At 41.9% G+C, this 19,852-nt stretch overlaps 1 protein-coding gene across 1 annotated transcript in view; it reads left to right on the top strand.

The window, feature by feature from the left end:
- The window catches only part of ASXL3 (ASXL transcriptional regulator 3), a 175,883-nt gene that overhangs the window by 43,918 nt on the left and 112,113 nt on the right, over window positions 1-19,852 (top strand). The window contains exons 2-3 of the mRNA XM_075584627.1: window positions 6,325-6,407; window positions 6,480-6,482. Coding sequence (XP_075440742.1) covers window positions 6,325-6,407; window positions 6,480-6,482 — 86 coding nt within the window. The remainder of the gene's footprint in view (window positions 1-6,324; window positions 6,408-6,479; window positions 6,483-19,852) is intronic.

Here is a 19,852-nt window from a genome sequence, read left to right as displayed (position 1 = left end):
GAAAAGAAAAACAGTGTGGAGTGTTTAAACATCAATTGCACAATTCGGTTGGTGGGGTCTATGGCGTTTACACTTACATTTTAGCCATCACATTCATGCTTTATGCATGAAACATGAATGGTACGAAATGAATGTTCACTCTGCCTTTCCTTGCCCCAGGTCTGCTTCTTCATGGAGGGAGACAAAAAACAGAAAAAAAGCACATCCCGCAGTCTCTGTCCAATTAGGAATAGAACACACAGAAAGGGTACTCACATTTTCATTGTGATTCAAAGTGTATATGTGTATTTTATTTTTCCCCCCCTTCTGTGTGCTCTTGTTGCATGGAAATTGTCTCCTTGAATGAAGTGCCCTTAAGATTAGCAGTATAGCCAAAGTTGTCTGGCAGTGTGAAATGTGACTACCAATCTCCACTTGGGATCTGACCCTCAGTAGATCTCCCTCCAGTGAGATTAATGAAGCCAAAAACTGTACATAAAAAAAATATATCCATCTTTTAATATGTAGATGGGGTTCCCCACACTCCTGGTCCTCCTTGCCTCCATTGCAGCTGCGGGGGGGAGATACCGCTGGCTGCTGGGGCGCATGCGGGCGCCGCCGGAGTGGCGGGCGGACCCGCTGGCAAGTAGGGACCCCATCGGCAGGCTGAGGAAGTTTGGAGGCAGAAGGGCTGACGACCCGGTCGCCGGGATTCCGTGGCGGCACCTAGCACAGGGCGCCGCCATCTTGTGACTGTCCGCATGCGTATTGCCCCACTAGGCATCGGCAGCCATTGCAGATAGGCACACATGCACAGAGAGGCTACACAGCGACGGCCAAATTCTACATAGCTCCGCAGGGGAACTACATCTCCCAGGATCCCCTGGGATGTCCCGATCACGTGGTCAAGGATGGCCAATAGGTCTGCAGCAAGCTACTGAGGGAGAGATTTGTTACATTTGGCACGCTCAGAGCGCAGTTGGAGCCAGGACAGACATGGGGAAGGTAGGGTGTGTGTCAGTGGCATCCAGATTAGGCCAGATCACCCCTTTTAGGTACCAGACAGGCCCCACTCATGCTCCGCTTGTGGTTGCTATAGGAAAAGCCCATATTCGGGGATCTTTCCCCAATAGCTGCCAGTAGTGAGACTAGCCATCAGCAAAGATGCTGCACTGTGATTTGTGGTCCTGTGGGATCAGATCACCTATGTTCAGAGACTGCATGGTGATACTTTATCCAGCTCTTAGTTCTTTATAGTGATGTTACACAACTTGTGTCTCTGGCCCTTTTGCTGAGGGGGGGGGGGCTATCCGGGCGGGGCCTAACTTCCGTTTTCGACCGGAAGTCAAGGCCAACGTCCCCTATTGGCCACCTGGGCGGGCCTCTACCTCACTGCCCGGTAGTGCCTGTAGCCCCTCACCCCCCTCTGGTGAACAGTTATGGCCCGCGTACTGGTGTGTTTTTTAGGTTTGGCTTGACGGTTTGCGAGGATTTATAGATGACATTAGTGTACAGAGCTTTTGAAACGTCAGTTTTTTTTATTGTGTACGCTATCATTTAATCTGTTAAGAGCTCTAATATTGGTCACTTTAAAGGTATTACAACCAATAGCCATAGAATGCCATTTGAAGGGCAGATCTTAGCGATGTTAGAGGAAGACGTCACCAGTTTTAGACGAAGTTTGAATATGAGGGGATGAGGAGAGGGAGGAGTCATATATCACACCATAGCAAGCAAGCAAGTTACAGGGCATAAATCTGTAGGGTCCAAAGCAACAGTTTGTGTTATCGTCCCAAAAACCCCATTGACGTCAATGGCACCAATGGTCGGTTCTAACTATATAGCATTAACCCCATCAAGACCGTATTCATTGTAAAAAATGCTTTTGTTTCCAAGGTCATTTCTGACCATATTCTAACGTTAAAGGTATCTCTGTTCTCGGTGTAATATTAACCACTTTGTCCACTAGGACGTAGCTACTAAGTCATGGGTTCTGGCACCCTGGGTGAGAACCAAAACTTTACTATTTGTGAGAGAAACAACTCTTTTTTTTTTTTTTTTTTTTTTTGACCACTTTTGTATAGAACTACAAGTTGTGCATCTACTTGATCCGTACTTATAATTTCTAATTGTTCACTGATTAAGCCAATTTGAAGACCACATTTTAGTATTAGTATTGTTTTCAGTAGATCTTTAAAGGCTTGGTACCACAAAGTTAGTCATACTTTTTTGCTTCCTTAAAGATGTTTTTGGAATGATCTCATAATTTGTGTCAAAATGGGTTCACATTTAAAGATTTTCCAATGATTCCTAATAATGGTCTGAATTATTGTAGTGAATTTGATATCTTGTTATAAAAATGGCTGATATGAATGTTTTTTTTAAATTTTTATTATTTACTTTAGTTTCCCATTCGGACAATCGCCTACTTTTCTTATTTTCACAGTAGGGTTTCACGTGGTAAAGATCTTCCCCTTGTACATTACTTGCCAAATTTGACATACCCCCTCAAAAGTATATATTTCAATATATTTGACTGTATATCGAATGTTTGATCTGAGAAACCGTTTAGTCGGAGACAATTAAACTGTCCAAACAGTATGTTATGGAGCTACTGTGGATGGTGGTTTCTACAAACTTGTATATAATTATTGCAGGAAAGGTTTTTTGGTGTATACATCAGTTTCCATTTCCAAACGATCACTCACAGATAGTGACTGATCTAGAAATTCAATATGGTACTCTTGAATATTTAAAAGTGAATTTCAATCCCAAATTATTATTGTTTAAAATGTTCAAATAAATGTTATAGATCCAATTTTGTACCTTTTCAAATAATAAGACTATCGTTGATGAAACGGCCATAGAAAACCAAGGCCGCCCCCAGGGGATTATCGTGTCACACACACACACACATGACCTTCCCAATAACCCATAAGCAAATGTGCATAACTGGGGGTGAACCATGTCCCCATGGCCAATCCCACACAATTGTAAAAAGAAATAGCCACTAAATAAAATAGTGTTCCTATAAACTCATATAATTTCTAAATAAAATTATCATTTTTAGAGTGACTAGGGCATATTATAATCCCCTTCCAAGAAAAGACTGGATGGCTCGTTGGCCCTTCACATGAACAATATTCGTGTATAGGGCTTCCACATCTCATATAGCCCAGTGAAAATGGTTACCCCACTGAATATCTGAAATTAAATGCAATATATGTAAAGTGTCTTTTATATATACGATCTAAGTTGTACAACATACTTTTGAGGAAAGTGATTCACAAATTGAGACATATTAGAACTCAAGGAATCTATCTCGGAGACGATCAGTCTACCTGGGGGGTCTCCCAATTATGTGTGCACCTTTTTGAGAGATAAAATAGAGGCACTCCTGGATGTTGAATGTAGAAAAAGTTTTTTCAGTTTTGGTAATGATCACCTCAGCACGGAATCCTTTTTTTTTTTTTTTTTTTTTAATTTTCACTTTTTCATATAATTTGTGTGTTATACCTCCATTTGTTACTCCTCCCTAGGCACACACATGGGATGAAATGTATTACATGGTCGCTCTTCTGCAAAGAGTGACTCAATCCCCCCCTGTATACAGTGTACACTTAGACAGTTCATTGTGACCATATTGTTTTCATGACGGCAGCTTTTTCGGTGCATGATGCACAGAATACATCTTTAAGCAAACAGTTTAGGTTTATGTTCATCTTGTATAGCCAGACAAATGCTTCAATATAAAAAGACGATAGAGCAACTCAAATGGTTGATGTATAAACTCAGCATGATGTTGATTTGAGCTTGTGCACCACAGGCTTGCAGAGCTGTTACTGACTGGTGACTTGTATGGCAGAGCCATCTCTCCATATCTCCTTCAGATAGCCTACCTCACCAGCATTCTTTCAGTACCATGTATGCAACCTTGTTTCTTATTAATTGTACCGCTGTCTGGCGTTTATATGTAGAAGTCATAGAAAGGATATATGCATTGAGGAATTAGAATTCATTGGGGTTAATGTGTTTCAGAATTTGTGTCTGAATGTACATCATATGAAAAGCAACACCTACTGCATCTTTCTGAACCCTCTGTCATACTTGGTTCTTGTCAAAGCGCTCTCTCATTTTCTTGTCATTGTAAATTTCGGCAAGAATTTCCAGAATTTTCTCATCAGCCATGAGGTTTTTTATTTTATTATTATGTTTATTAAATTATACTGGTGAGCATAACATAAGCATTGTACTGTTTTTTTTGTTGCTTTGTAAGAGTGCATTTTTACTAAACTCCTGTTGCTGAATTAATCCGGCACAGATAAAATATTGTTGGGACTGCAGCTGGAAAGTCTGTGTGTGTGTGTGTGTGTGTGTGTGTGTGTGTGTGTGTTAACTTACGTGGCCAAGGAAATGTTAAAGACTTTTGAAATACAAATGTCAAACACTTGTTTGCCAGTTTTGTAGTAACGCATATAGTTTTGTTTTTTTTGGATAACAAGTTATACTTTTATTTCCCAAGTGCATATCAGGACATGTGATTTCCACAATATCATGAAAATGCAAAAAAGAAAATATTGGGACTGTGTTGATTCTTTGCAAAGTTACTCATTTTCTATTTTAAGGAGTTGTAACAATATATTTTCCTTTGTTTTGTGTACAGGTGTAAATTATATTTATTTTTTTACAAGGGAAACTGGTCCCAAATTAGCAATAGACAGATTTTAGTGCACTGCTATTTACTCATGTAATTCTAGTAACTAAACTGTGATTCACCCAGAAACGACATCTATTTTCTGAAAGCAGAAAATCAGAGGTATCCTTGGAGGTGTCTCTCTTTGAACTGTTATAGGCTGCGCTTATAGTGAGCACTGCATTGCTTGCTAGAGACCGTGTGACGTCACACGCCGCCGTCGCTATAGCGAAAGTTGTTTTGCGATTTCGCTGGCGGCAAGGGGCGGTGACGTCAGCAAGGGGGAAGGGACAAAAGGCAAGATAGAGATGTGATTGGCTTCCCGCCAGTCACGTGATGTGACCGTTGCTGTGCATCACAAAATCCTTTGTCTTCTGTGCTTTTGGTCTCCACGGCGCTGTCGCGGTCGCGCCCACTATGGGCACCCGCGACGAACTTCAGGTACTTGCTTTTGCCACAGTGCGCCGTTGATCTCGCCATAACTGTAAGCGCGTCCATACAGAGGCTGACTAAGTAGATGGCCCATTTTTAAAATAAAAATGTTGTTTTGAGTCTGTGTGCACTTTGTGGCTCTCTTCCCCTGAAGGCAGAATTTCATTCTTAAACATATGGGGATATCCTAAAAGAATGCTAATGTAATACCAGATTTGTGCTCTTGTGAACAAGCAGTGTTAAAACACCATGTACAGTAAAATATATATGCAACATGTTTAGGGAGTTGGTTTCCACAAGGAGACGGTTTACTGTCCTCTGTCTGTGGGTATGACACCATATACCAGGCATACGGAATTGGACCTTTGGCCACTACCAAAGCGTCGCCAGCGTTCCGCCACCACTACAACTCACCACCGGGCAGGTCGCCGCTTGATATTTCACCGCGAGCGCTCGGAACACCGATGCCATCTTTATACCTAAATGGAGAGGAAAACGATTCGCCGCTCTGAGTCCCGCAGGGCTGTGCGGGACATTGAGAAAAGTAAATTTTCCTCTCCATTGAGATTTAAACTTGGGGTCGGAGCACGCGCAGCGAAATGTCAAGTGACGACCCGCCCGGCGGTGAGTTGTATTGGTGGTGGACCGCCGGCGGCGCATTGGTCCTGGCCAAAAGTCCTAGATCGCCAGGCACAGGAGCCGAGGCGACCGGCATCGCATGTAATCTCCAGCTACAAGAGGACATCTGGAGGTTTGCAAAGTGACTTGTCCACCCCATTCACTCAACATCCCACTTGATCAACGAGGGCAGTGATGTTGGGGAGGGTCGATTCAACTCCCTCCCTCCCCTCCCTCCCTCCCCTCCCTGAGTTGGGGAGGGTTCCTCTCCTTAGATTTATTTTTATATCTAAGTGTGATTTATTATTGCTCCTCAGTATTCCCTGTGAGACCTAAGCAGCAAATGCAGGCGTTTGGGGTGAAATGTAAAGCCCAGCGGCTGCAGCCAGGAGGGAGACTAACGTTTATAAGCATTGGAAGGGCCATGCAGGTGGCATTCCCATAAAAAATTTTTTATACGTCCTAAGGTCAGTGTAAAGGTTAATAGCATTTGAAAATGGTTTTCGGTGTATGGCCACATATATATTAGGCATACAGAACCTGGATGTTTCACAAACAGTAAACATTCCAACAAATAATTGTCCTCTGTTTCTACCCCGCAGGCTTTAGAAAAACATCCCAATTCACCCATGACCGCAAAACAGATCTTGGAAGTCATCCAGAAAGAAGGGTTAAAAGAAACCAGGTGCGTACATCCCCTTGCATCCGGTACTGACGTGCAGTGTTTAAGAGAGTCTCCATTATTATGGGATCAAAGGAAGTTGAACATATATTGTATGACTCCATAGTGAGCAGAATATTATCATTACCAAAAAGTTGGGAGGCTGCCATAAACATTAAAGTCATCACACCATTTGAAGTTCTTGTTCAATAACATGTTATTTCGGATGCATGTTCATTTTTATATAGAAATAAGCAGGAGATAAATGGTTCGTGAGCATGGAAAGTCCTGTGCAATTTCTGGTCAAACCAAATAGTTTTTTTGTCATTTTGAATCAATTTTGTTGGGTTTGTTGTTCTACAATGCGAGGAGCAGAGTTCATTGGCAGTACAATGCAAAAACTACTGTATATTAAGTGGAACGTGGATGGTATTTATAGTGTACACTATATAGACATTCTTCTTAACATTGCATATTGTAGGATGTTCTCGCTAAAATAGGCTAGGTCTGCTTCCATGGAATGCAAAAAGATGTTGACCGAGGTCACATAAGTCCCTTCTTAGCACGCACTCATGGTGCAACAATAATGAATAGTAGGGAGGATATAGTAATCCTTAGAGGAGCCTAACTGATGCCAGTCACCCACAAAAGGCAGGGCTATATGGCGACAGGACGTCTAACCTGTTAAAATGAAAATAATAAATGTTTATTAGGATATCAATACGCCGAAACAAGTGAAAAGTATGGAAAAGTGAATTAAAACTTAAAATAAAATATTCCCCAAGCTGGGAGGTGCTAGCGCGGTTAGTGATGTTGCTGGCTAGTAATGACAGGGTTAAATGCACAGCGTACCAAATGCTCTTGTCACACTCTGTGTCATTACTAGCCAGCACTATCACTAACCACACTAGCACCTCCCAGCTTGGGGAATATTTTATTCTAAGTTTTAATTCACTTTTACATACTTTTCACCTGTTTCGGCGTATTGATATCCTAATAAACATTTATTATTTACATTTTAACAGGTTAGATGTCCTGTCGCCATATAGCCCTGCCTTTTGTGGGTGACTGGCATCAGTTAGGCTCCTCTAAGGAATACTATATCCTCCCTACTATTCATTATTGTTGCACCATGAGTGCGTGCTAAGAAGGGACTTATGTGACCTCGGTCAACATCTTTTTGCATTCCATGTTAATTTTCCCTATGCACCTGGTGCTTACTTTAGATTATTTGTGTGGTACTGGGTGTTATCATCACCTTTATTAGGTCTGCTTCCAGTCAGCTTAATATTATAGGATGCAGACACTTGATTAAATAGCTTGTCCACTTCCATTCAGTCCATTTCTGAGCCTTTGAGCAGGGAGTGGAAAATGAGGAATTGGTGCCCAGGCCAAGTCTCCGCCTGGGCATGATTCTACATTTAATAAGCCAAGTCTAAAAGCCGTGTGTGTGTGTGTGTGTGTGTGTGTGTGTGTGTGTGTGTGTGAGACATTTTACATATACTGTGCTCAGAAATGTGTAAACGCACATGTAGTAAAAGCACTATTTCAATTGGTGTATTTAAATTGCTCATGTGTGACGCCCGTTTAACCCCTTTCAGTGCGTTACAATATGTTACATGACACTAAAGGGATTAATAGAAAATGTGTATTTTCAATTTCGGTATCTTTCCTATTACCCTTTACATTTTATACACTCCGTTCAGGAGCAGCTTTGCCTTGCATCACTGGCTCTCAGTAATTGGCCAGGGCATTGCTCTTTGGATCAGTTCCTGCTCCTGTGATCTCATGCATAGGCTTAACGGGGAACGGTTTTATTTCTTGGTCAGAATAGAATTTTAATGGTAAAAACCTTTACCTGCTGACGTTTCCTGTAATGCTCTCTGACACCGCCAAGCAATACAAATATTGTAGTTATTGGAAATGTTACCAGTAACATTATTACTTCTATTGCTTGTAAGGTTTTTTTGGTGATAATACATACAAGTAATACCATACAGAAACCATGTAGGTATGGAGGCATGGATGAAGTGCACACGTGTCTCAAGCACAGCAGTGCGGGGTCAGTTTTAACTATGAGGAATACATTTTCTAAGACTAGACATAGATTTACGATTGTTCTTATTAGGCCTCATTTTTTAATTTGTCTATCTAATGTAATTATAAAATCTCTGTACCCCCATTGTACCGCGCTGCATTAGATGTATGCGCTTTACAAATAAACGATAATGTTGTTGGGCCATTTATGATGGGATACATATATCGCTTCCCTGGGAAGAAATGTTTATTCGTCTATGTATATACCCTTGAGGTATTTAAATTCTTCTGCCCTCTTTTTCAGGCTATGCATTTTGTTTTCTTGTGAGGTTTTTTACAAACCATATCCCGTTTTATTTGCTTTAAACATCCGCTGTTTTCATGTAAGTGCTGCTGGAGATATGGTCTCCAGAACAGCTTCTTAGGTTTAAGTGATTTGCCTAATGCAAATGCTTTTTTTTTTTCTTTTCGTGCTTTTTAATCTTCTGTTTTTCTCTTTTGCACAAAGACCCCCTATTTAATATGCTGTCAAACGCTCTTCCCATTGCTGGAGAGTTCAAACAAATGTGGCTCAAGTCTTCTGCAGCTTGGGGAAGACTGTTTCAATGCTATGCGCATGCATATTCTGTTAAACTTGCTTAGGCATTTTTCAGTTTTTGTGTGCGTACCATGCCGTGTCATGAGATCGAACGTTAAATGTGTATGTATACCGTATATACCCTTTTTTCATACGGTTGCTATTTAAGCTACTAACACAGTAGCCGTCTGCGCATGCACCAGCTGTCGCACATGCAAGTAATAGCTTCTCAATAAAAGATTGTTGGAAGACCACAGTAACCCCACCTTTTTTCACAAAGCTATGGGGATATAGATATATATCTCCTCCAGACACTCGGTCAATCATGTATAAAGTGCTGCCATAGATCTTCACCATGCTGCTTTGATCTGAATGTCCCCTTGCTTCTATTTCACTCTTATAAGGCGGGGGGGGGGGGGGAGCGTGACATTTTCTGGGAAGACGCAGCGTTTACTGAGGCCCCGCGCTCTTCCTCCACAACGTTTAAACAAAATGCTGGGGGAACGCGCGATGCCTCTGTATATCTCTTACCTTGTCTCCTGTGGCTACTGGCAGCGCATCGCCATGTCAATGCGGTGTCAAATGACACCAACAATGCCGGAGGAAAGGTGGGGGGGGGGAGAGCAGGCAGGGGGGCGCAAACAAAAAAGTTTGCGCACCCCGCTTATAATGTATGCTCTGCACTTGGGCATCTTGGAAGTTTGAAAGATGTCGAAAACTGCAGTTTTTGAAAAATAGTAGCAAGAGTTATGGAGGTAAAATGTAATTGGCCTGTGTGGGCAGTAAGAAGAAGTATCAGCCATCAGGGCTTTTGTAAAAAAACAAACAATATTCCATTACTTAATCATGAAAAAATAATTTGAGAGAAATGTGCTGAGCACCATTTAATGTGTGAAGTGTGACTTGAATTTACAGTTAATAGACTGAAAGTGTAAGATTTTAGTCATTGGTGTTTTAAATATATGCCACATTTTTTGATCAATTAAAAATCTTCCTTACCTTCGTGTCTGCAGCTATTTTACTTTGCAACAGTAAAGAGATCAAAAAGTCCTTGGCGCAGACAAAGTCCAGTCCTTGATTAGGATAATTATATCAGTCCCATATAGTGTTCGTTGATCCAAAGAAAAGCTCCTCAACGACTGGAAACTCTGTAGGTACAATAAAGAAGAGAACACCCCATTGCGCTGTAACCTCCACAGTGTGAATCGCTTGCACAAGTCACATGCCTACTTACAGCAAGTGAATAGGTCCCAGGCAATGGAAGATGTCTCTAACTTCAATCAGACAGCTGGATCCACAAAGTCTCCAACATGCATGTACCCATGAATGCATAGAAATAAAACATAGCATGGTACAAGAGATACATTTATTTAAAAAACGCAAGACCATAAATTTACACTCGCTGTGTTTCAAGTATTGGCCCGTGATTGAAAGATACCGTCCGCAGCATGGGTATCAGGCGTACGGCGCCAGCAGCTGGGGTCGGCGTCACACTTTTCTCCCTCTCCTCGCGGATGATTTTGGCTGCCATTCTTATAGCTGACCTATTAGTCACTATAGGATTCACTCACTATTTTGGGGTTAATACCCATTAATTGTTATAATTCTTATTAGTCACATTTATTATATATCATATATTGTTTGTGCACTTTAATCGCTTTCGGGGCATTAGGCACTGACACCTTATTGTTTTTTTTAATTTATAGGTAGAGCGCTAAATTGTATATTTTTTAGTACAGTATTCGTGTTTAATTAGCTATTTTACTTTGACTTAAGCGTCTTGAAGTTGGCAGTACAGATCGAAGCAGATTTGTAACCTTTACAACGTGTTTCACTTTCCACTGAATGACCTTTGAAATCTGTATTTCATTTTACGCAACCTAATTTCTTGTTTGAAGGATTTACAGTATATAGATCTAGATTTAGAACATGTGGGAAAAGCCTAAATTTAGATAGGCGCCGACTTATGCAATTTTTGTTTTTTTAACTTGGTATACCAAGACATTCGAATTATGTTATTCCTTTGTATTTTCTCGCTGAGTGATTTGGATGGTAAGGGAGGTTTTGCATATGGAGGTTGTGGCTCATTTTGTCCCAAATAATGCCCTACAGTAGATTGACATAGAGCATTATGAATTTGCAGTACCAAAGATCTGTTTTGTTTAAGGGACCCCCAGTCTCCTAAATGTTCATATACTGGATTTAGCAATAACACTCACAATCGCACCAGATCTACAGTATATAGACACCTAGCTGCATCAACAAAAATCCCCACATAATATTCTGTATAGAACTAAAGTTTATGCAGAACAGGATTACATGAAGCACAGACCCTGAGAGTTAGAGACACATTATTGATTAGTGGAGTTTGAGATGATAGTGGGTAAATTACATCGCTGTTTTAACTTTGTGAAACAGCAGGACTTCATCTGCAATGATACCTGTTGCCAAAAATAATTTGTTTCTCTACATTTATGTACCATATGTACTAAATTCCCTTCAGCCATATGGCGCACAGGCAACTCTGAGAATAAGAAACCACCTCCCTTTTTTCTTTAAATAAGTCATAAAAGGCTTCATGAAATGTACAATGACTTTTTAGAATACAAGTCATATAGTCCAAAAACTCGAGGTTGTTTTAAAGCAGCACACATGGTGAATTGGGATACTTATTGTTCCAGTTTCAAATGTCCCCAGCATAAAAACGAGGGCAAATGTTCCTCTACTATAATAGAATGTGTGAATATCGATTATTATCTGGACTACTTCCAAAAATATTCCTTGGGAAATTAATTTTCTTAAAATAGCTAAATTAACGATCATAATACAGAGGATCACTGTTAGGTCTATATTTTACATATTCGTAATGTCTTCAGTAGGCTACTATTTGATAAGTAATTTGAAACACATCATTGTTTTACAATGGCTTTGTTTTCTTTGTTATTGGAAGAGGATTTGACTTAATTGCAAATATTTATTTAGCATACACTAGAATAGGTAAGAGTGACAAATGTGGCGGGGAAATTCATACATCTATCTGTAGAACCGGATGTCTGGCAGTTGATGTAAAAAAACAAAAACAAAATAGTTTTACACAGATTTCTAGCATTCAAGATCAATTCACAGCCGAATTTGTTTACTAAATGTGCATAAAAAGTACTTTTATCCCCCCTCCCCCAGCGTCCCCATGGCAACATGAACATTCAAGCTTCTCCTCCAGCTGGGGTGTGATAGAATCATTGGCCTAGGTATTTAGGAGGCATTCATTCCACCAAGGCCAGTTATTCTGTCCTACCTCAACTGAGAGGCACAGCGGGGGTCCTCCATTTGCTATTGTATTTTGATATGGCCGCCTTTTCCAGCGATATCCTTAAGACCTGACCTGTTGGGGTTCCCTGAGGACTGGAGTTGGGAAACACTGCCCTAGAGGATGGATCATGATTTAATCCTTTAGATAGATAGTAGTATGGAAGGAATTCTACGGAAACAATTCTCCACGGTTGGATTATGTTTAAAGCCTGCTGGAGCAACATAGAGGAGAACCGCGAGAGAAGGATCCGAAGCGACGCGCTGTCCACGTGGTTACTATGCTCCACAATTGGCCGCCGATGCTATTTTAATATTTGAGTATAGATTGTTGTACTTTATTTTATGTAAATACATCATTTTTATACAGTACATGACTGTCTCTGTGTATTGTGATTTGAAAGGGGGGATAATCTAACCGTAAGGCTGGGGCCATGTTGCCTTCGCCCTTGTGGAGGCTGTGAAGTGACCTGCTTGAGGCGGGTGCTTTCCCAGGCCATGGTGGACTGGCCACGTGGGGTGTTCCTTGGGACGTCACGGAGCTGATTCGCCCTCATTGGGCGAACGGCTTACGTGACCGGCCTGTCGCGCTAAGAAATCAGTTTCAACTGATTTCTTGTGCAACACGCGCTTCCTCCCGCTTCTGCCGGCACACTGCATGGACGCGATCACTGCCTTTAGGCAATCTGATCGCTCAGCGTGCGGACGCCTCCGCACGGTCTGCAGCACGATGGCCCCAGCCTAAGAAGGGTTCCTGATCCAACCTACGGGTAGATGTCCCCATCACACTAACAAGATATCAACCACTGCCAGTGACCGGGAGAGAAGAGGGGCACTCTTCTAAAGATACCTTTGATAGGTCTGCATTTACTCTAGGCCATGTGAGTAGTGGCATTGATCTCTTGTCCAAGTATATTTATTTCATCAACAGACTAAATTATTACTACAATATTGCACTATATACATAATTTGTCTTGCACATGATTCTGCGTTCCCTATATTCTACAATCAATATCCTGTAAGGATCGAAGAAGGATCCTCATTAGTCGAGCAGCGTATCACTTATATTTATATGATTATTACATTTCTTCATATATTTATATATCTATGTTCAGTGTGCGTATAACTATTTTCACTATTCACTTTTGCACCATTTTTCATTTTTTCATATTCATGTGGTTAGTAAGCCGCAGTTTTTCTTTATCTATACTGCTGGAGCTACAGTCTGCATAGCTAGAATAATCAGACTCTGGTGCAGCAATCTAGAAAAGATCATGACAGAGGATCCTGAAAGATATTTCTGACCTCCAAGATGCACAAGATTTTATTTGTGACACCTCATTGGACATCCCTTAGCCTCTCTGGCAATATCAGCCCAGTTGGCAGTAGCCCATAGAGCACTCTGAATAAGAAACTGGTTGGTGGACAATTCATCTAAAGGGGTACTTTTATCCTTATCTTTCAAATGTTTTTTTCCTGTTTGGTGAAACATTGGATGCACTTGTAGCAAAGATTTCTGGTGGAAGAGGGCATTTTCTGCTTCATGAAAAGAGATATATTACATGGTTGAAACTCCTTAGATCTCCTTGGAGAAGGTTCCAGGAAAACCAGAAGTACAGTCCTGACCAATCTAATACCACATACTGAGTACTACAGTCTCCGCAACCATTGCAGAGGGGAGAGATCAAGAATTGGGACTACCAGACCCTTCAATAGAAGTCTTTGTTAACCTGTCTGGTGAGATATGTCAAGTAGGAAATAGACTCTCCCAGTTCATGGATCAATGCGTTCATATTACGTCAGATGCATGGGTGTTCAACTTCCTTGGTCAAGGTTATGCCGTAGAATTTATACTTCACCCAGATAAGGATGACTTAATGGAAAGGATCACATAATGGAATCAAGGTCTCCTTGACGCTCACTAAAAAACAAGTTCCTGCTTGGAATGATGCATGAAAACTTTCTGCTGAAAACATTCCTGAAAGTACCAGCTGGTCAGCAGTTAAGAGGGATTAATGCCATTACCTTCCTTATCCCCAAAAAATTCAGGTGACGACAGGCCAGTTTTAAACCTCAAGCACATGAATAGCTGGTTGGAGATTCATCATTTCAAGATGGTAGATGGCCATAAGAAAGGATGCTTACTTGCATATCCCAATCATCAAAAGTACCTACGATTGTGTGTGTCAGGAACCACTTCTAGGCCTTTCACTTTGAAATAGAAATGGCCCCTCAAAACTTCACGAATGTAATGACTGTGGTCTCGGGCAACAAGGAGGATTGGTAATCTCTATGTAAGGACACCCTTATAAGAGCTCAATCACAAAGGCAAATGTTGGTTCATGTAAGTATGGCTTTCACAGAATTGAAGAAGCTGGGTTGGCAAATAAACTTGACGAAAACCAACCTCCGTGCTTCCAAATTGTTGAGATTTAGGGACTACATTTCAGCACCCATAAAGATTTAATGTCTACCAAGACGGAGAATTCAACAAATCTCTAGAATAGCGACAGGATTCAGGAAGACGTCTGGGGCATTGGCAGGGTAGTTCGTGTCTCATCAGAACGTTCCGTGCTGTGATAGACGTATACTCTAGGCCTAGGGGAACCACAAATAAACTTTGTTTTTTTTATTTAAAGCATTTTGCAAAGGAAGCTACAGATACTAAAGTTTTATCCAAGACACACTCTGCATTGGTGGATACATGAGAGAACCTGGCCAAAGTAAAAGCCTTCGCGCTTTCCAAATGGTAACAGATGCCTGTCTCCACGGATGGGAATCTCATTACCTCAATCATGTTGTCCAGAAGAAATGGATAACAAAGATCGGGATCCAATAAATATCCTTCAATAAAGCACAATATTCGAAAGCCTGCAAGGTTTTCACAAATGCTGAAAGGTCACCCAAAAATATTTTTTCAGACAATGTCACTGCAGTGACACAAACAAAGAGGAACAAAAACCTTCAGAGCCATTAACAAGCAGATTGTATCAACAGAACTCTGTTCAGACCAGCGTAGTGGTCTTTGTGCGGCAATTTTTGGCAGACCGTGTGTATTTCTGGGGGTATCTAGACGTATCAAAATCATAAGGGACATGCCATGGGAATTTAAACTGGATTCTATCTTCCCTCCAATTCTTAAAAAGAAGGATCTCAGGAAGGTTCAAAATCAAACAGGGTTGAAACGATCCTTCTAACTCCAAGCTGGTTCCAAAAGCATTGGACCTGATAAATCTCTGGTTTTGCAAATGTCAACCTCTCATTTCAAACGCAAGGTGCTTAACTTGATTTCATGTGAAATCGCTTTACCTTCATTTTTCTCTAATCCATCCAACAAGACAGAGAAGATGCTTCATAATTTGGATGTGGTTTGGGCTATTATTTCTTAAATTAATAGGACAGCTGACTATATTATTTGAAGGGCTTTGGAAGGTCTCTGTAGGATCTTGCAGTGTGCGTTTCCTCCATAGCAAGATGTATTACAAGTTGCATTACTGAAGACTATAAATCCAGTGGGTCAAAGCTCACAGTTTTCACTTTAAGGTTCATTCCACGAGAGTTGCAGCGGCTTCCTGAGCAGAGAAGGCAGATGTCTGTCCTGAAGAGAATTGTAATGCAGCCAGGTTGTCGCCAGGACAAACATTTATTAGAAGATATTACAGGCTGGATCTGCATGATTTAGCAGCCGCAGGGATCAGCAGACAAGCGCTTAGGCGCTTTTGTACTGTCAATAGGTGAGCGATCCCTCATAGCCTATTGTATATGCTTTGATCTATCCTAGTATGTTGATGTTACCATTGTAATGTAATGTAACTATGTATTTGTAACCATGTATTTGTCATTATAACTCTGTGCCCAGGACATACTGTACTTGAAAACTAGCGGTAACTCTCAATGTATTACTTACGGGTAAAACATTTTATAAATAAATAGCGACTGTGTTTCCTTTTCTACTAGTTCCCTCATTACAACGTGTATTTCACATCCCTGTTTTTTGTGTGCTTGAACATCTTTCTGTTTCAACTTTACTATGGATATCTGGCTTTGGTGGAGTGAATAACTTCTATAAACCTGTTCCAATTATTGTCCTACCCCCAGCTATAGGAGGAGCCTTTTCCTACTGTGTTTATGTTGCCATGAAGGGACCGGAAGAAAACCAAATATCTTAAGGAAATGTCATTCTCACTCAAATATGCACACCCATCTCAGCTAATCAACTGATAGCATGACATTAAAACGTCTGTCAACAAATTTCTAATTTCTTCTATGGTGGAAATCAAGAACAACAGCTACATTACATGCCTACATTTAATTGTACCTCACGAGGCTGATAATCAAAAATGTGGGTAGCTGTGACTGCAGTAGTCTAGAACAGGGCTGCTAAACTCCATTACTCAAGCCCCCCCCCAAACAGATCAGTTTTTTAGGATATCAGAGCTTCAGCCCAGGTGACTCCGTCTTTGACTGAGCCACCTGTGCTGAAGCAGGGATATCCTGAAAACCTGACCTGTTGGGGGAGGGCTTGAGGATAATACAATAATCTGGTACTGCTGTAATGTTGCTTAAATCAATTGTTTAGTTCCAAGTGGGTAGGAACATGGATAGAAAGATCTCCCATCCAATAAAAAGAGTGCCTGTTGGTGGCGATGATGGTCATTTGAAAGCCCTGTGCTAAAAAACTCCAGATTACTCTTGAACCATCCGTCGCCTCACAAATTATTTTCACAAATCCCATTTTGTTTACACATTCCAACATAAATTTATGGTCACAAAAGTGGCAGGTCTTTACATTTTCAGCTTGTTCTATGGTGTATATGAGATGAGGAGGGGGACATTTAACTACCCATCTAGCAAAACCCATGTTTCAGGATCTAGATGGGAGTAACGCCACTTTTAGGCAAGTCATGCTTAAAGCCATGTTATTTGCAGCCAACACAAGGGAGTGCTGATTAAGCCCATGCTATCGATAAACAGCCATTGTCTTTGCATATAATTAGCTGTGTGGATATGTGTTAACAGAGAAAATAACGTACATTACTGATTTGGTTAACGTGACAATACGAACCCTGATTTAGCAAACCTCTGTGGATCGGACCTTTTTAAAAGGTTGAAAACCACTGCCCTCCGCAGTTGCTTAGTTTGCTTGTGCTCTAGTGCCACCTATGCTAGTCCTGAATTATTGCGCGTTACATGATTTCCTTCTCCTGGTTCACAACTCCAGACTGCGTTCCGACCTTCCCTTATTGCAGACCTTGTTCTGAAAGTTAAGAACGGATGGAAACGGCAGTTCTGGTGGGAGACGATAAAAGGGATTTAACCCTTTGGGTGCCAGAAAGGCATGCCACAGTCACTCTGGCACTTCGTGATCTTGTGATTGATCGGGGCTTCACGGATGGCGTTCTTGCAGAACTCTATCTCCCCATTAAAACTAGCTGTAAAGGTCTGTGACTCAGCCCCTATATCATGGGGCCCCAGGAGTGCCAGACCACGTGATATAATGGCTACGTCTTAGGGTACGCAAGGTTAGTATTCTGAGTAATGTTAAAGACGTAAGAATTTTGCAGTAATAAAACTAATAAGTGTTGGCTTTGGTAAAGGCAATAAGTTGCCTTTTATTGATTTTTGCATGATGTAAAGCAGGGGTGACTTCTGGCAACCTGTGGCCCGCGACGGCATTTGGAATGGGCCATTGTGATGAGACTCGGAATCAGCAGCTCTGAGGGACGGAAGCTCCACCGGTTTCCGTTGGCCTCCCGTCGACCCTCCCCCCGCAAGCCAGGAGACTTAACTCTACTGCTGGGGCAACGCACCCAGGTAGCTGGCTCTCAGGACTGTGGGGCCCTCTCACACAATCTTCCACACCCCCCCCTTTCCCCGCCAGAAGTTGGCCCAACTTCAGCAGCCACCCGTGGGGTCCCAGCTCCCCTCCGCAGTAAGAAGAGGAGGTGGAAATTGAGTGAGGAGGGAATGGGGGGGAAATGGAGTGAGAAATGTAGGAGATTGACCTGCCACAAAATGTGTCCATTTATTTACACGTCTGAAAAAAAGGTTGAGCACCCGTGATGTAAAGTATACGTTTGGTCAGTGCTAAATAATGTAAAGTCGTCATAACTGTCCAGAACTAAGAGGTGATAATGTGTTCGCTGTCCATTTTGCATCTATATTTGGCATGACTTGGCTGGTGTTGATTAACCCTAAATAATTCCATAATTCCAAAAACCAACAACTGTAAATGTTATGGACACGCTTCATAGGAAATCTACTGATTTGGATGGGATAAGATGTGCTCATAAACTAAGTGTTCTTTATAAGGGTGAAAAAGGAAATGCAAGTTCAGGTCATAAAACACAAGGCAATTGTACTGTTCATTTATCATCATACTATGAAATCAGGCTTTTACGTTTGGCTACAATAGACTAGATCAGGGGTGAGCAAACTTTTTATGCCGAGCCCCCCTTTTCATCCATAAAATTTCTCGAGCCCCCCCTGCCAGATGTAATCAAAATCACATGAAAAAAAAAAAAACCTTTATTAAATGGTATACAATATAAATCCAAATATGTTTAAATACTGACATATTTCAACAGCTCGCGCTTGCAAAATTAGGCTGCCTCCACGCTGCCGCTGAGAGCGGTGACATCACCAACTCTCCAAGCATGAGCACAGGGTGTCCTGCATCATTTTGCAAGCGTGGATCGGGGCTATTTGTGTGTGTGTCTGTGTGTGTCTGTGTGTGTGTATTGACTGCTGCTGAGCTCACATCAAAGTCAATTTTGTTTGTCACCCAAAGCGCCAAGCTTGGGAGAGTGTACGTGCACAAAGGCAATCCTTTGGGGGGGGCATTCATCCACCTCTTTGCTACCTCCCTTCCCTCTCCCCCCCCTTTTTTCTTTCTTCCCCTCCATGCTTTTTGTCTTGCTATCCCCATTGTCATCCAAACTCCTACCTACATTATTATTTCCGTTTTCAATGTTGTGTTTTCAGTTTTTTACATTATTTCTGTACATTCATAGTATGAGTGATATAGGTGCAGCCGACCCTTTCACTTGCAGAGGATAGCAGCGAAGCAGGTTGCCAGCGGAGGAGAGCAGGAACACAGCGCTATTGCAGGGCAGACACCGAAGGAGGGGCGTTTGACTTCACCGTGCTCGGGCGTGCTCCTCCCCGTACCTCCGAAGCCCCTGCGCGTGTGCGCACACACCATCACGAGGCCGCCACCTGCACTATCCTGTTCAGCCACCCGCACACATCTTCGGCTGCCCGCAGGTGCACATCTTCTTGGCCGCCCCTCGCGCACAGCGTCTGCCGGCCCACGCACCCAGTTTTTGTCGCACGCCGCCTGCGCCCCCCTAAATAATCTTGCATCTCATTGCCCCCCCCCCCAGTTTGCGCACCACTGCATTACAACACACACTCAATCAATAAATCAATCAATCACCACATACACACACTCAACACATACACTCAATCAATCACCACACACACACACACACACACACACACACACACACACACACACACACACACACACACACACACACACACACAC

This window comes from Ascaphus truei, chromosome 2 (assembly GCF_040206685.1).
Source record: "Ascaphus truei isolate aAscTru1 chromosome 2, aAscTru1.hap1, whole genome shotgun sequence".
Classification (NCBI taxonomy): Eukaryota; Metazoa; Chordata; class Amphibia; order Anura; family Ascaphidae; genus Ascaphus; species Ascaphus truei.
This window is presented reverse-complemented; position numbering and strand designations above follow the sequence as displayed.